The sequence below is a fragment of the Aspergillus sydowii genome (assembly GCF_001890705.1).
Source record: "Aspergillus sydowii CBS 593.65 unplaced genomic scaffold ASPSYscaffold_7, whole genome shotgun sequence".
NCBI lineage: Eukaryota > Fungi > Ascomycota > Eurotiomycetes > Eurotiales > Aspergillaceae > Aspergillus > Aspergillus sydowii.
In genome coordinates this window covers 883387-898095 of record NW_024467865.1, presented here as the reverse complement: position 1 = coordinate 898095, position 14709 = coordinate 883387, and the positions used below count along the sequence as shown (strand labels likewise).

At 51.0% G+C, this 14709-nt stretch overlaps 4 protein-coding genes across 4 annotated transcripts; all 4 read left to right on the top strand.

The window, feature by feature from the left end:
* Positions 1–450: 450 nt before the first annotated feature.
* Positions 451–3117, top strand: ASPSYDRAFT_32785 (putative telomere silencing protein Zds1; the record flags this gene model as incomplete). The annotated part of the gene is made up of 2 exons (XM_040845017.1): positions 451–2844; positions 2911–3117. The coding sequence occupies 2 exons, from the start codon at positions 451–453 to the stop codon at positions 3115–3117; spliced, it is 2601 nt and encodes an 866-aa protein (XP_040701455.1).
* An 869-nt stretch (positions 3118–3986) lies between these two features.
* On the top strand, positions 3987–4640 carry ASPSYDRAFT_90929 (SNARE domain- containing protein; the record flags this gene model as incomplete). The annotated part of the gene is made up of 3 exons (XM_040852408.1): positions 3987–4012; positions 4127–4235; positions 4482–4640. The coding sequence occupies 3 exons, from the start codon at positions 3987–3989 to the stop codon at positions 4638–4640; spliced, it is 294 nt and encodes a 97-aa protein (XP_040701454.1).
* Positions 4641–9313: 4673 nt separating this feature from the next.
* Positions 9314–11351, top strand: ASPSYDRAFT_154277 (arrestin family protein; the record flags this gene model as incomplete). The annotated part of the gene is made up of 5 exons (XM_040842351.1): positions 9314–9375; positions 9439–9582; positions 9671–9989; positions 10049–10477; positions 10533–11351. 5 exons carry the CDS (start codon positions 9314–9316, stop codon positions 11349–11351), a joined length of 1773 nt encoding a protein of 590 aa, XP_040701453.1.
* Positions 11352–12815: 1464 nt separating this feature from the next.
* ASPSYDRAFT_59115 (PH domain protein) lies at positions 12816–14556 on the top strand (the record flags this gene model as incomplete). The annotated part of the gene is made up of 4 exons (XM_040849642.1): positions 12816–12950; positions 13014–13139; positions 13201–13293; positions 13357–14556. 4 exons carry the CDS (start codon positions 12816–12818, stop codon positions 14554–14556), a joined length of 1554 nt encoding a protein of 517 aa, XP_040701452.1.
* Between the last annotated feature and the right edge of the window lie 153 nt (positions 14557–14709).

Genomic DNA, 14709 nt, shown 5'->3' with positions numbered 1-14709 from the left:
GTCGCCGGATGATCGGCCTCCCCGTCATCCTCTCTTTCCTCCCATTGCCTGGAGGTCGTGTCTCTCCCCGAACGGTTGCCGCCCCGCGTCCATGTCTATGATTCCATGAACACCAACTGCTCTCGCTGTTTTTCGGCCGTGGTGGTACTCTGACCTCCTTTCCACCAGGCGAGATTCCGTTCGCCTCCTGGTCAACACCGATTTCCGGTCTAAATAGTCAAAATCCCCGGATAGTCTGGTCTCATGCAGGTATGCCATTTTCCGTCATCCCATTGGTCTCCCCTTCCTTTCTTTCTCTTTCTTTCGTCTTTCCCTGGGGTCTCAGATGCCTCCTGTCGCGGCCGTTCAAGACCGTGCTGATTGTTTGAAACCATTGTTTCGTGTCTTCCCGCCTTGTCGAAGAACGGGGGGGATTTTTACCCCTCGGTCAAGGGATGGGCTGCAATACTCATGCCTTCGTGTTGTGTTTGTTATAATGGCACCGCTCTAATTATTGTTGCGATTGCGTTACAGGCTTCGACGAGCCCCCCAGAGGCTGGCGGAGGATATACGGCGCGGCGAGGCCATGTGCCTCAATTGTCGATTAGCGACCCAAGCCACCATGTCACCGAAGCCATCGGGCACATGTACGACGATGACTACGACAATAAGAGAGATTCTAGACGACTCAGCTATATATCATCTCCATTGAGTGAATCTATATCTATCGTTCCCCAGACCCGGCCAGCCGAGCCTTCTTCTCCACAGTCATTAAGGGTGCAGAGTGGTTCAGATGGCGGTCATCAGCGACTTCCCAACGGGCAATCCCAGCCTTCTACTCCCAGAACCACAGCATCAGACAGCACCCCGGCCTCTCCAGGATCCTCCGACACCGCCAATACGTCCTTCCCCTTGAACGATATCGACTATGAGTCTGACCCACAAGCCGTGGCACAGGAACTCAATAACCTGGCTGCCATCCGGCGAATGTCCATGGATGTTACTGCGACCGGCGATCCTGACCTCCCAAGCTTCAATTTCCCGGTTCCTTCGATAGCGCCCTCGCCCTCTGCCGATGAAAACGATACCTCGCGGTTATTCTGGGTTCCTGCGCGCCTGCATCCGGAGCTGGCTCCGAAGGAATTCAAGTCATTCCTCGAGAGTAAATCGGACCATATAAAACGCAGATCGGGCGATTTCTCGTCGTTGAGCCCTGACCGTCAAAACTCAAATAGCTCTCTTACTCGGAAACGGTCCATGCTATCAAAACAAATTGACAATGGACAAGGTTATACGGATGGTGCTGAAAGACTAGAACGAAAGCGGTCACAGACTAGAGACCCTCCGGGGCCGAACCTACACGAGATAGAAAATCTCGTTAACGATACGGCACAGCGGAGTCCGAGCACCTCATCCTTATTGGAAAGCGTTCAGTCTCTTAATATCTCAACCGAGGACGATAAGCCAATTTTACCACCTGCGCCACCAGGTCACAGCCTCAGGCGGTCTACTAGAACTCAGTATCGGAAGGCGGGCAGCCTAAAGAAAGAACGTCCTTCTCTCGGTACAAGAAGAACGGGCCGAGCCTCCGAGTCGAAGGATACGCTAGAGTCGATCGTTGGATCGTCCAGTCAAGAACCGATTCTAGGCCTGACTCGAGTGTCAACTGACCCAACCCCGAGCGTCACGCGTGCTCAAGCGTTGGCTAAGTCCCAGGGCTCGGCGCAGCAGCCGCCTCCTCCCACAGCCCCCCGAGGTGCTACGTTTGATTCAATACCGGAAGCCTCACAACATACAAAGGAAGCATCGCACGGACAGCCGTTAACCGACTCTGTAAACCGGGTGAATGTGTCTCAGCAACCTCGCCAATGGAATTCTCACGCTGATTCGAATGGACGGTCAGCTCCTGTGGCTGAAGATCAAAAGATTCCGGAGATTGTTGAGACTCCTCCAGCCGAGTTTCACGCGACTCCGTCACAAAGCTCACAGCGTAACTACGTCCCACCACGTGTATCAAGCCATGATGGGCCACGACAGCACAAGGCTGAAAGCAAGCACCCACTGGCATCTTCGGGGCACCACAAAGAGCCGGCATCAACCTTGAACGAGTTTGCCAGTAATCCGCAGGCGTTACCAGGCAACAGCACCCGGACAGACAGTCTTTCCTTTATCCCGACGTTATCGGAAGACCGAAAATCAGATTCGAAGAAAAGCAAGGATAAAAAGGACTCAGAAGGTGGGCGCAAATCAAGCTGGCATTGGTTTCTGGGGTCAGAGGACAAGGATAAGGAGAAGAAGAAGGATAGTGACTCGAAGAAGATCAAGACGAAGCTGGTGGACAAGGTGCATGATGCCACAAGTGTTCTTCCAGCTTCCGGTGAAAGCCAACGGCGCGAAAGTGCCATTTTCGATCGAAACCATGACACGAAGCTGGAGGAAGAGCGGAAGAAAGACAACGCGCGAAGATCATCAGCAGAGAAGAAAGAAAAAGAATCTGGTTTATTCTCTTCCATTTTCGGCGGTGGCAGGAAGAAGAACAACGAACATCATCATAAGAAGAGCTTGTCCCGGACGCTATCCCCTGAGCCCCCGGTCCGCCTGCTCCAGCCCGACATTGACTATCCCTGGACCCGATTCTCAATATTGGAGGAGCGGGCCATTTACCGAATGGCTCATATCAAGCTTGCAAATCCTCGGCGTGCTCTTTACTCTCAGGTGCTCCTCAGCAACTTCATGTATTCGTACCTTGCAAAGGTCCAACAAATGCACCCGCATATGATGCTTGCATCATCAGCATCACAGCGGCAGCAACAAAAAGCTAGAGAGCAGTCTGAAGAGTATCTGCAGTACCAGAGGTACCAAGAGGTAAGCAAACAAGCTACCCGGAAGCTGGTGATTTTCGTTTCAATGGCTAACTGAGCAAAGTCCCAGGATCAGCAATACGGTGATAACTCCTACGACGATTCTCAACTGTATGATTACGGCGATGATTCGCATAATTACCAGAAAGATTCGCGAGGGAGCAAACACCAGGGCTACGACAACGGAAATGCATATGGGCCTGGCCACTACCAATACGGGCATATGTCGTTTGGTGACGATGTGCAGTTGGATGATGATGACGATGATATGTGGTGACAGATAGGAGCTGCGCTCTCCTTTTTGCTACTAATGCGTTTTTTAGCACCCCGCAAATACCCTCCTTGCCCCTACTGGTTTAATTCCAGACCATGTACACTGATCCCTTTCCTCTGTTTCTGCTTCTGTTCATATCTCCGGCCTTTGTGATCTGTGGATCATTGCCTTTATTTGCACAGGGTGAACAAGAGCATGAAATGAGCTGCCTGGCGCCTACACTCTGTTTGTGTCTCTATATAGCGCTTCGTCCGATAATACCTTGGGGGCAAGACAGCGCATGATATGACCTGTTACTTTGGTTTGATTTGTTCGCATAGCGTCTGGGGTTTTTTTCAATGGTTTCACTTTGCACCGTTTCGAATTGTATTTTCAAACATTTTTATCTGTCTCCGAATGTGTCATGACGGTTGACGCCTCATATCGATCATAAACTTTCGTTTAGACTCTTGTCTTTTCTTTTGCGAGTGTCTTATGAGCAGCATGTGGCATGCCTGAGAAACGGTGGTTTCTTGCAGATGTTGGTCTCTGTAGGAAAGAGGCTGCATAATAGTAGGCTGGATCACTAATTACAGTTTTGAGCACTGAACAGTTCTTGCTATCTACGTAGGTTGCATCATTTGTAGGGCCTGTGTAGGACCTGTGGCTGTGCTAACACGTGACTGTATGTCCATCGTCATCGACATGGGGATTGATCGCCAACCCCAGACGAAACTGTCCTTTTGAAAATATCACGCCCTCCCCTGTATTCTCGATACCAGATCTACTTTATTCGACACTACCCGTTTTGAATCGACCTAAAACCCATACGGAGACCCTTATCCTTGATCTTTCATTTCAACCGGGACAATCACCACCAGCCGGAGATCAAAATGGCGGACGCCTACGGACGAGAACAGTATGTTTCCAACTCTTAACTCTCCTTTTCGCTCTGGCCCAATATCAGCCGTTTTCAGACGGGCAAATAGTCTTCAGCTAGGAGTATCCGCTAACGTATTCCTCTCTCTGACAGACAAAACAACGAACTCCTAAACTCCCTCTCGGGCAAAGCCTCCGCCCTGAAGAACGTCACGATTAATATCTATGATAATGCGCGCGATCAGGAAACGCTTGACCATTCGGTACGTTTGTTTTTCTTTTTCCTTTCCCTTTGGGACCTCGGTTCGTTGAGTCTTGGGATTGGTAAATTGCGGGGAGATCAAAGATGGCCGGATCTTGCCACTCCCAGTGCTGGATGTCTACCTTGGGAAACAATCCCACAATACAAAATCTAGTCGACTCCAACATCTTCCTTGGCCTTTCTTTTTTTCAATACTTCGAACACAAACCCAAGTTACCAAACCGAAACTGACAATATTTCTTTCCAGAGCCAAGTCTTCTCCTCCCTATCAACCGGCCTAAAAGGAAGCGCGAGCCGACTTACGCGGATGGCGCGACAGGGCGACACCGTCGCCGTGCTGAAGATTGCGGGGATTATCATCGGTGCAGGGATACTGCTTTGGTTGATCCTGGGATGGATCTTTTAGGGACTGGTTTGTTTTTCTGCGGTGGTGACGGTTGTTAGTTATGCCCCATTACGGACTTGGGATTAGAGGCTGTTGGCTGGGCTTTAGCTGGGCTATTGTGGGGTACGGGGTATATGCGATACGTACATACGTCCATACATAATAATTGGGGAGGGGGGGTTCCCGTTAAGGGGACAGGGCCAGGGGTGTACTACTAGTACTTAGTATGGTTGGTGTTGCAGCATAATCTCGCTGGCGAGATTGGCGATCTGCTTGGGCTTGTACTTGTGCTGATGGGATACTCGTAACCTGAGCTCAGATACGAATTGTACCTATGGCGGTTTAATTCGGAAGGAGCGCCAAGGGCGATCGATGTGGTTCCTTGTGCATACTTAGAGCTGAGCCAAGGTTGCCCACCTAGTTCAGATCTTTGGTTGTTTTTCCACGCTGATATGTTTAAATTACTGTATAATAATGAGGCTGTTCTTGAGTTACTATTACTTGCCCGTATATTGTAAAAATATATTTTTTACCTTGGTACGGCTGCATCCAGCACTAAGTAAATGGGGTAGGGTAAACGATTTTTAAAATAATATATGGGTTGTCTGGTAATACATTGAGACTTTTACAGCCGTTGATGTATATATATTTTTTCCATGACAAGGTAGTCCTACTCCAAAACGAACCAACTAAACTCGGACGCTTGAGCAAGAGACAGAATCCAAACGATAGCCTACAACAATGACATCGTTTCAAAGAATATTAGAACACATCAAAGACGGAGAGAAATCAATTATGTGGATATCTGGAACTATAGATAGACAGATAACTTCGTAGCCTCAGGTATCTAACAGTCGGGTATCAGCCCGAGGCTTCAAAAGATCGGGCCATCGTTCCTAGTCGCCAACTCTACGGTAAGTACCTAGGCTGCAGTATTTAGCAAATATGGTTGGCCCGCATATATCGGCAAAGGAGAATAATCCAATGTAGCGGTGTCAGGCTGTCAGGACTCAGGACTTCCGTCACGCCATCGCCATTGGTCTGGGTGCGCCGCGATTCTGGACATTCCGATCAGTGCAACGCAGGTAGGCTAGCCTAGGCCTCATGGGGAGAGGACCGCTAGTTGACACTTGAAAGCCATCAGAATTGCGTGATGGGCACGGACTGGAAGAACGGATGTTCGGCGCTGAGTTGGGTGGATGGATTTGGAACCTGTATCGTTTCGATGTTAGTTTTATCTTGCGCGGTTGATTAGCCGGTGAGGCCGACACGGTTGATGCCGTGATGTGCACCTTTTGTGTCACCGATCTGACCCCAATACGAGCCTCGTATGGCTTGTTGAACGGGAGAAATTATCCGAGAAGCTTAGGGTGGGCTGTTCCAGACTTTCCACGCCACGATCTACGGTGGACGACAGACTTCAAATTCAGGAACCCGAAGTGAACCCGACCGTCAAAATATATACGGAGTACGGCCATTCTGGGCCCCTTTCCGGTTGCCGGTGACCGGATAACGCACCCAGTCTGTACCGGTAAAGTACGGTGTATTCCAAAGTCAAAAATCATGGACTAGGACTCTAGGAGTAGGAAGACTCGGCGCCGCGGCGGGCATGAAAAACCTGAACCGCCGATGTGGAACTCACGGTAGAATCCGCCGCCTCGTCGTCTCGGGGAGGAGATTCAGGAGAGCGATGAGCGCTGGGATATCCACTGGAAGACCAGGGGCAGGGGGTGGTTGAAGGTTGAAGGTTCTGGCGGCTCCAATAATTGCCGTCTTTTAGCCTTGTAAAGTCTCTTATCGCGACCATCGCGAGCTGATACCTGAAACTGGCATTTTTTTTTTCTATTTTCTTTTTCCCGATCGTCCAACAGGAGTTGTCGTCCAGGGCACGCAGGCCCCGTCATGGTGCGGGCTCAACCGTCCTATTCCGAATGGGGACACCGCGTTGCAGACATTTCCTTGGAATTTTGCAGGGGACGTGGTTGATTTCGGCATGCCGAGTGGCAGGCTTGGTGGTGCTGCCGGGTGTCCGTCCTCCGTAGACTAGGTGTTCTTGAGTCTAGATCCCGTCTTGCGTACCACTTCTGCTTTTTCCAGGTGGGACGCGAAGCTGCAGGTTCTTTGTCGAGCTTGGATATCGCAATCTTTCGCCTGTCATACCGCCGAAACGTGGTGTGCACTGTCACTCTGCATCTCCTCGTTAGCTAATAGCCACCCTCAAGCCAAGCAGCCAAGGCGTGCATTGAGTAACAGGAACAATTTTTACTAGTATCGCGAATATGCAATTGCGCCATTGACGGGCTCCACCCGAAGTACGACAGCAGCGAAGACTAATGTGATAAAGTCCCTTACCTTGCCAGTCCCACTTGGTCGTCACTGCGTCTCCGGTCGGTCTTGGTTTCTTGGTTCGCCTCTTATAGTGAGTCAACTGTTATTGGCAGACGAGTAAACGCGTCGGGGCTGTTAAGTAACTTGTTAGCTTGGTAGTTGGTGCTTGACCTGCACATCATGAACCATGAAAAGTATCCGATTTTATTCTGGAAGCCCTGGCACTCTTGGGTTCGTTGTCGAGTCACGATTGCGCGAGACACGCGCAAAGTTTATTTTAGGTTGTGACTTTTATAGAAAGGTTCATGATATCATGGTTTGCGTCAGGGCGACGAAGCTGCGAAGCGAGGCGACATCATCGTGCCCTGGACAATAACACTGGTGGAATGCGATTGTTCCTACCCGGGAGTACAGTGTCGGTTAAGAGATCCGAAGAGTTGAGGCGATGGCAATCATAAAATGATATTGGCATCAGCGTTGGCGGGTATGAGCACTGCGACCGGCGCCGGAGAAGGAGACGCCGCTCCGGATCACATGTTGCTCCGGAAGATCCCGATATATGGGTACATTTGAGTTACCTATCGACGAGAACCGGAGGAAACAGCTGGTAGCTTGATTCAGATTGCTTAGTTGCTGGCGAACAGAATGTGAAGTGCCAGGTCACTGTTGAGAGTGAGAGAAAGTACCTTGCTCTCCAACAGGATCAGTCTGAGGAAGTGCTACGTAACAGGCTCTGAGATGCATGGATTAGACGTCGATCAACCGCACCAAACAAAAGATGACCCTGGTTGCCCCATCCCAGGCGAGATCCCACTCCAGCAGTGCCCAGGCCCCCATGGTGTTTTGATATCCATGTCGTCCAAGTGCCTCGGTTTTGTCACCCTCAACAAGGCCTATCAGTGGTCAGCGGCCTTTCCTTCGTTTCTGCAAGAAATGGAAATCTCATGCAAATGATGTGATTTGCAGAAGATCAGTGCATCAGTGCATCTACAGCCGGTGGGGGTTGAGGTGATGACGAGTCGACGACTCGACGAGAGGGAGGTTCACCGAGCACTCAGAGTCAGCGCGCCGAATGATCTTCCGGCTCTCCACTGTGGTTCTTCTGCAGAGCCGAGCTTAGCCTGAGCATGAATTCCTCAGCAGTGAGTCGGATGATCGTGTATACTCATGCTTCCGCGGATGCAGGAAGCAGAAGCTCGTGCGGGGCCGGCAGTTACATATGAGTATCGATCGGCTATTTGAGCATCATGCCATATTCTGCAGAGAAAGGTCAGGCAATGATACCCTGCAGACGCGGCCGGCGACATGACTGATGCCACGAATGAGAAGCCAACTTGAGAGTCGCCGGCTGGATATTGTTTTACCCAGAAATACTTGATACTAGTGTAGTTAAGCTCTGGGTTATCAGCAAAGTATAACATGGGGCTGGTGTAACCTATAGATATCGGGTAGCACACGAATCATCGCCTCGCAGTGTATGCAGTAAATACGACTTCTAATTTTGACCACTAGAAGCCAGAACAATGGAGCTACAGAAGCATGAGCTTTGCCGGAGTGATCGGTTTCTCTCCTGAAGGCGGAAAATTGCCTTTCATGGCAGATCGCACGCGGGACGATCCCGAAACAGCAGAGGGCCGGATTTGGCCTCTGGACAGCTGAGAAGCCAGCAGGAGGACCATTTTAGAAGACATACTGGGAGAAGATGAGGCGTCCCTCGTCTCATGACAACGCATCAGCACGGGCTCAGCCCATAGCACGGATGATAAGCCTTGGCCCTGGCAACTGACAAGTAGAGGTGATAAGGCGAACGTCCCAGGCGGGGAAATAATGTCGAGGGCTAAAATAGCCAAATTATTTAGTTGCAAGTTGAAGATGGACACCACTTAATTCCTTTTCTTTCGTACAGTTTATCCTGTCGTCAGTACTTTTGCGCTGTGTCGGCGGACCGCGTTTTGCGCAGTGGCTGAAACGACTGAACTATACATCCACAGATATACCAGTATGCAGAGCTGGTTCCAGGCAGGACTCCGTCCTCCAAGCAACCGCTTATCTTCGTCTTTACGGTGTCCTGAGCTAGCTTAGTCAACAGTCACATCATCCGGACCCGCCAGCGAATATTCAATCCATGCAATCGCCATCGCCACAGAACCGTGACGGAAACGGCTGCTTTGGGTCTTCCCCACTTAATTCACATCCTGGTGGGACCCGAAGATCGGTGCTCATCGCCCTATCTGTGTCATACTTTTTCCCTTTTTTTTCTTTTCGGATTTTTGCCGTGCCTTGGTTTTTATATTTTAGCCCGTTCCTCCCCTGTTTCTGGGCTGCCATATCTCTGCCTTTTTGTCTTCCATCCCCTTGTTGCTGCCATGGCGCTCAGTTTCTTCAGCGGCGGCGGCAGTGCGAGTCACGCAAAGTACTTTGACATCCGGTGAGTTTCCAGCCTCTCGGGATCGCGCCCGAACTCTGCTAATGCTGCCCCTCCCTACGTCAGCCTCGACGAGGACTACATTGTCTTTCGCGGTGGTGAGCAGGAAGCTGCCAGCGCCCATCTGAGTGGAAAGCTCATTCTCTGCGTTTCCGAGCCCATTTCTATCAAACATATTCGTCTGCATTTGACGGGCATTTCTCGTGTCTGGTGAGTAATTGGCCCCTCCCAGGAAATTTTTCCGCCGGGTATGCGGCAAGGGTCTTGCAATGACCTGCTGACGACAAACGTGCATTAGCTGGCACCTCCCCTCGACATCTGCTGGCGGCGGGCGTAAGAATTGGCGGGAGCGCGTTTTTTACGAGAAAACATGGCGATTCAGAGATGCCGGCAAGAGCAAGACCGAAATCCTCCCCGCGGGCAACTACGAATACCCCTTCGATATCATCTTGGAAGGCTCGATGCCGGAGAGCGTCGAGGGCCTCCCGGACACCTATGTCACCTATCGCTTCAAAGCAGAGATCGGTCGCAAGTATGCAAAGGACATCATCGTTCGGAGGCCCCTCCGTATTATTCGCACCCTCGAGTCAAGCGCGCTAGAGCTTTCACACGCTATGGTATGTGGACCTTGTATATCCTCGGCATGATGATCACATGCGCTGACGCCGTTTCACAGTCGGTCGAAAACATCTGGCCAAACAAAATCGAGTACTCTATTAGCACGCCGACCAAGGCTGTCATTTTCGGCACGAGCATCCGCGTTGACTTCAAGCTAATCCCTCTTTTGAAGGGCCTCGGAATTGGACAGATTATCTCGCAATTGGTCGAAACGCACGACCTCACCCTCAACCCAGAAGACCCGGATTCGATTCGCAATACCTACAAAACTACGAGGACGATCATCAACGACGAACACCAGCTGGACCAAGACAACCACCTGGAAATAATTGATGAGGCGGCCGAGGGCTATCAGTTTTCCCGCGTGCTGGATTTGCCCAAGACCTTGACAAGATGCCTGCAAGATACAGATACAAGGGGGATTAAAATTAGGCACAAGTTGAAGTTCAGAGTTCAACTGCTCAACCCAGACGGCCATATTAGCGAGGTATTTAGCATTCAACCCTTCTGGACTCTTTAGGTGTGCTAACGGCCGTTTTCAGTTACGTGCCACTCTTCCCGTCTCGATCTTCATCTCCCCAAACCTCGCGATTGACGATAACAACAACCTCGTGGATTCAACACCTCAGACGGCCGAAAGAGCGATTAACGATCTCGCCCAGCAGGCGCCTCCGTTGTACGGAGAGCACCAGTTTGACCAGCTGTACAGCGAAGTCGATCCCTCCGGCTACCGCACTCCCGGCCCCGGAAGCGGCCCCGGCACTCCATTTGGCACACTCAGCCGGAATCTCTCAGCTGAGAACCTTGCTTCAATGAATGCAATTACCAACACTGACATCTCCGCTTCCGCGTTGCACAACCGTTTGGTTAACCTAGACGTGAATACGCCCAATCGACTTTCTCCTTCCGAGCCTGAACATCTTGGCGTCACTTCAGACCCAGGGGCTCACTCGGGATCCAACACCCAAAGCCCTGGAAGCCCAGAACTCCCGCGACGGCCCTCCGACGAAGTTGACCGTGACCCTCTGCCCTCCGGAGTGGCAACACCGTTTCACCCCCACTATTCGGAACTGGAGACTCTCAGCCGCGTTCCAAGCTATTCCACCGCTGTCCGTTCGTCTGTCCGGCCGCACGACAATGACTTGCCAGATTACCGAGCTGTGGTCGCCGAGGACATTACTACGTCGACGCCCCAGTCGCCCCAGCAGGCACATGTCCGCGGTGCCGGTCGTGGGACAGACTCCTATCTCAGCACCCCTATGGACTTTTTCCACCGGCCGCATTTCCTCCACTCTCGCTCGCAAAGCCATTCCGACGAGGAGCGCAGGGTCCGCCTAAATCAAGCGAGGGGCAGGGCCTAGACATTGACTTATCCCGGCGAAATCGACTACAACCTCTTTTTTTTACGATAATTTGTGTCTGCGAAACATATACCCGCCGCCTCCTTTCCAGCGGCCCGTTTTGAAGCCATTACACTACCAACAGCCGAAGCTGACATACACCTCTCATGGCCACCCCTCCACGGCCGAAACTTTTCCAGCGCAGGACGCTGTTTGCCTTGTTTATAGAATCTCCTAAACCTCCCATCGATACACGGGTTCTTTTGATTTGTATTTATATTTCTGCAGCATGTCGATCTTCAAAGATGAAGCGACTACTTCCTGAGATTAGGAAGGTTTGATCGGCGTTTTACATAGACGGGGTGGGCTTATAGGAACGGAAATCATGATAATAAAAGTGATGACAATGGGTTAAACGAGTTACGTTAATACACATAATACCATAAAGCATTGGAATTTCCACTTCAGGTTTTCTTTTTCATGTCGGTTCATAGGCATCTATCTCTGTATTACGTCGGATTATTGGTGGTGATCACTGACTAGGTTGTCCGATCACGACGTCAGGAGGTCTTGAACGCAAAACCATCGGATACAACCTTACTACATGTTGTTCCATGAGCAGTGCTTAGAGTCACCGTCATGCGCTTCACTGCTATCGAAGACCTCGACTTTCAGAACCGGGCAGAACAAGAGCCTCTGGAAATCCGAAGATCCTTCTTAATGCACGGCTCATCAGCCGCAGCCACATCTGTAGAACTTTCCCGAACCCCGATCTGCCTTCCCATTCGAGGCAAAGGGGACTTGTAGGGAGCCAGCGAAGCAAGGAGAGCTCGTCGATCTGGACAACACAGCCACACCTGGAGAAATGGTAGCGAATGGACCCTTATGTTGGGCATTGGCCAATGCCAAGTTCCAGCTGTCGAACTTCCTGACCGGGATAAGGTGAGGGAGATCGCGAGACCTATGGCGTCAATGGCTAAGGCGGTGAAGAGCCCCTCCTCGATCGTCACTCAAAGTCTGGACGTTTGCATCATATTTTTCCTTCCTTTAAATTGATTCCTTCCAGCTGTCTCGTGTTTCTCTATTGTTCCTGGAAGTGCCTCTTGATTACTATCAACATTGCCCTTACCAAGCCTCCTCTGTTTTGCTTTCCTTTCTATATCTAAATTATTCTTAAAATCTCACCCCCCCCCCCCTTCCTTCTCTCTGGTTGGGCCGCAGCGATCCACCCCTCCACTTGGCTACCACCTTCATAAGAGCGCCAGAATCCGGCCAGGCCTCAGGAAAGCAACGGAAGCTGCTTAGCTTGGCTCGATTGTTTGCTTGAGGTTGTTATTGTGGCTCCGACATTTCCCCCTTTTCCCCAGAAACCTCCAGCGGTTTAGATCAACTGTGGCTTAATATCCCACGTTAATACGCATCTATCTCTCCGTCGACCTCCGCGAGAACAGTTAGTTACGCACACTTCCGTGATATTCCGCAACAATGTCGGCTACTTCGAGTCCGGTGGAATCGAAGCTTCCAACTCGGTCCAATACCGTGCGGACCACGAGCACGGGCACTTACCGCCGTGCCTCTATGAGTGACGACGAGGCCATTCCTGGCTCTGATAGCAATGAGGTATGTACTCGCAAGTATCCGAGTAACACTTCGTGGCGCTAACCCCGCATACTGGCTCTATAGACTACCAACCTCCTGGTCGAGCGCCTTCGTGCCTGGAAGCACATGTGCGGATACTTGGAAGATTACGTCTCTGTGACTGCCCGGGTGCAGAAGGGAATGTCGAAGGATTACGAGAAAGTTCTAAAGGTCCGCTGACCCATCAGTGGTTTTATTTTTCATCTTTGGATACTAATTCGGAGGACTTCAGACGGTCAATGAGCCACTGAAAGAGGGTCACCATTTCTCGCAGAGTGCGGGTGGCATCGCTTCGTTCTTTGAGAATATCCGTGCAAATACTCAGGTATGATCATACGACTGGTATTATTCCGACATGGGAGTTTCGAGGCGCTGACTATTGATGTAGGGCATGATCAACATGTACGCCGATGGAGAGAAGAACCTTAAGAGCTCTGTGCTTCCGACGCTGGAGAGACTCCACAAAGAGATCAAGGCTAAGTCGAAGGAGCTGCAGACTGGTGCTTCCAAGGGTGCAAAGGCTGTGGAGAAGGCCCGCAATATTACCCAGAAGCATATCGACCTTCTTGGCCAGCAGACGGCTGCGCTGGATTCGGCTTCTGGGAACAAGCTGGAGACATCTCACGACCCCTATCTTGTTCGCCGCGGTGTGAATCACCGTCTGAACAAGCAGGTAATCGAAGAAAACAACAACCGACAGGAAATAATTGCAGTGCAGAACAACTTCCAGCAGTTCGAAGCCCATGTGCTACAGACCGTCCAGGCTGCCATGGAGCAGCTTGTCATCTTTGTCACTGGCCAGAGTGACCGCCACAAGGGGATGTACAGTGACATCCTGGGCAATCTGCAGAGAATCCCACCGGAGTTCGAGTGGGTGAACTTCATCACACGGAACGACTCAACCCTTGTTGACCCGGATGCTCCGCCGAGATCCCTCGCCAACATCACCTTCCCACACCAGGACCACCCCACTACGCAACCGATTATCCAGGGGACTCTGCAACGGAAATCCCGCATGGCTCTCAAGGGATTCACCAGCTTCTACTACGTCGTAACCCATGCTCGATACCTGCACGAGTTCAAGGACAACGACGACTTCAACAAGGATCCTGAACCAGAGATCTCCCTCTACCTCCCCGACAGCACCGTCGTCTCGATCGACGAAGTCAAGAACACCTTCACCATCAAGGGCAAGGACGTCTCCGGCAATGTCGTCGGCAACGCTTTCAAGACAAACACCGAGTTTGTTTTCAAGGCTAACTCCTCAAGCGACGCAAAGGAATGGATCAGCGTCATCAAGGAGACCGCTCACTCTCCCATCGCTACAACCACCGCTGCTGCTGCTGCAACCCAGTCCCCTGTTGCATCACCAGCAAGCCCCGACGCAGCATCACCGGGTTCTGCTTCTCAACCCCCAGCATACGAGAACGGATCCGCCGCTGCGAGCCCCGTCTCCCCACCGGCCGTCAGTCGCACCAACACCACTGCTACGACAGGCAGTGCTGCTGAAAAGGTTCCTTCTCCTGTCACTGAGAAGACGGAGAAGGCCGCAGAGAAGACCGCGGAGGGACCATCAGAGAAGTCTTGATTTCGGTATTATCTCTCTATTCAAACTTAATGATTCAAAACGCGTATCACATTTATTTATTTTCTCTTACTTCTTTTGGTATATTTACCCTATATTCTATATATTATACTGCTTTGCTTAATTGAATGATACATTCTTCGTCTTCTTGATTTC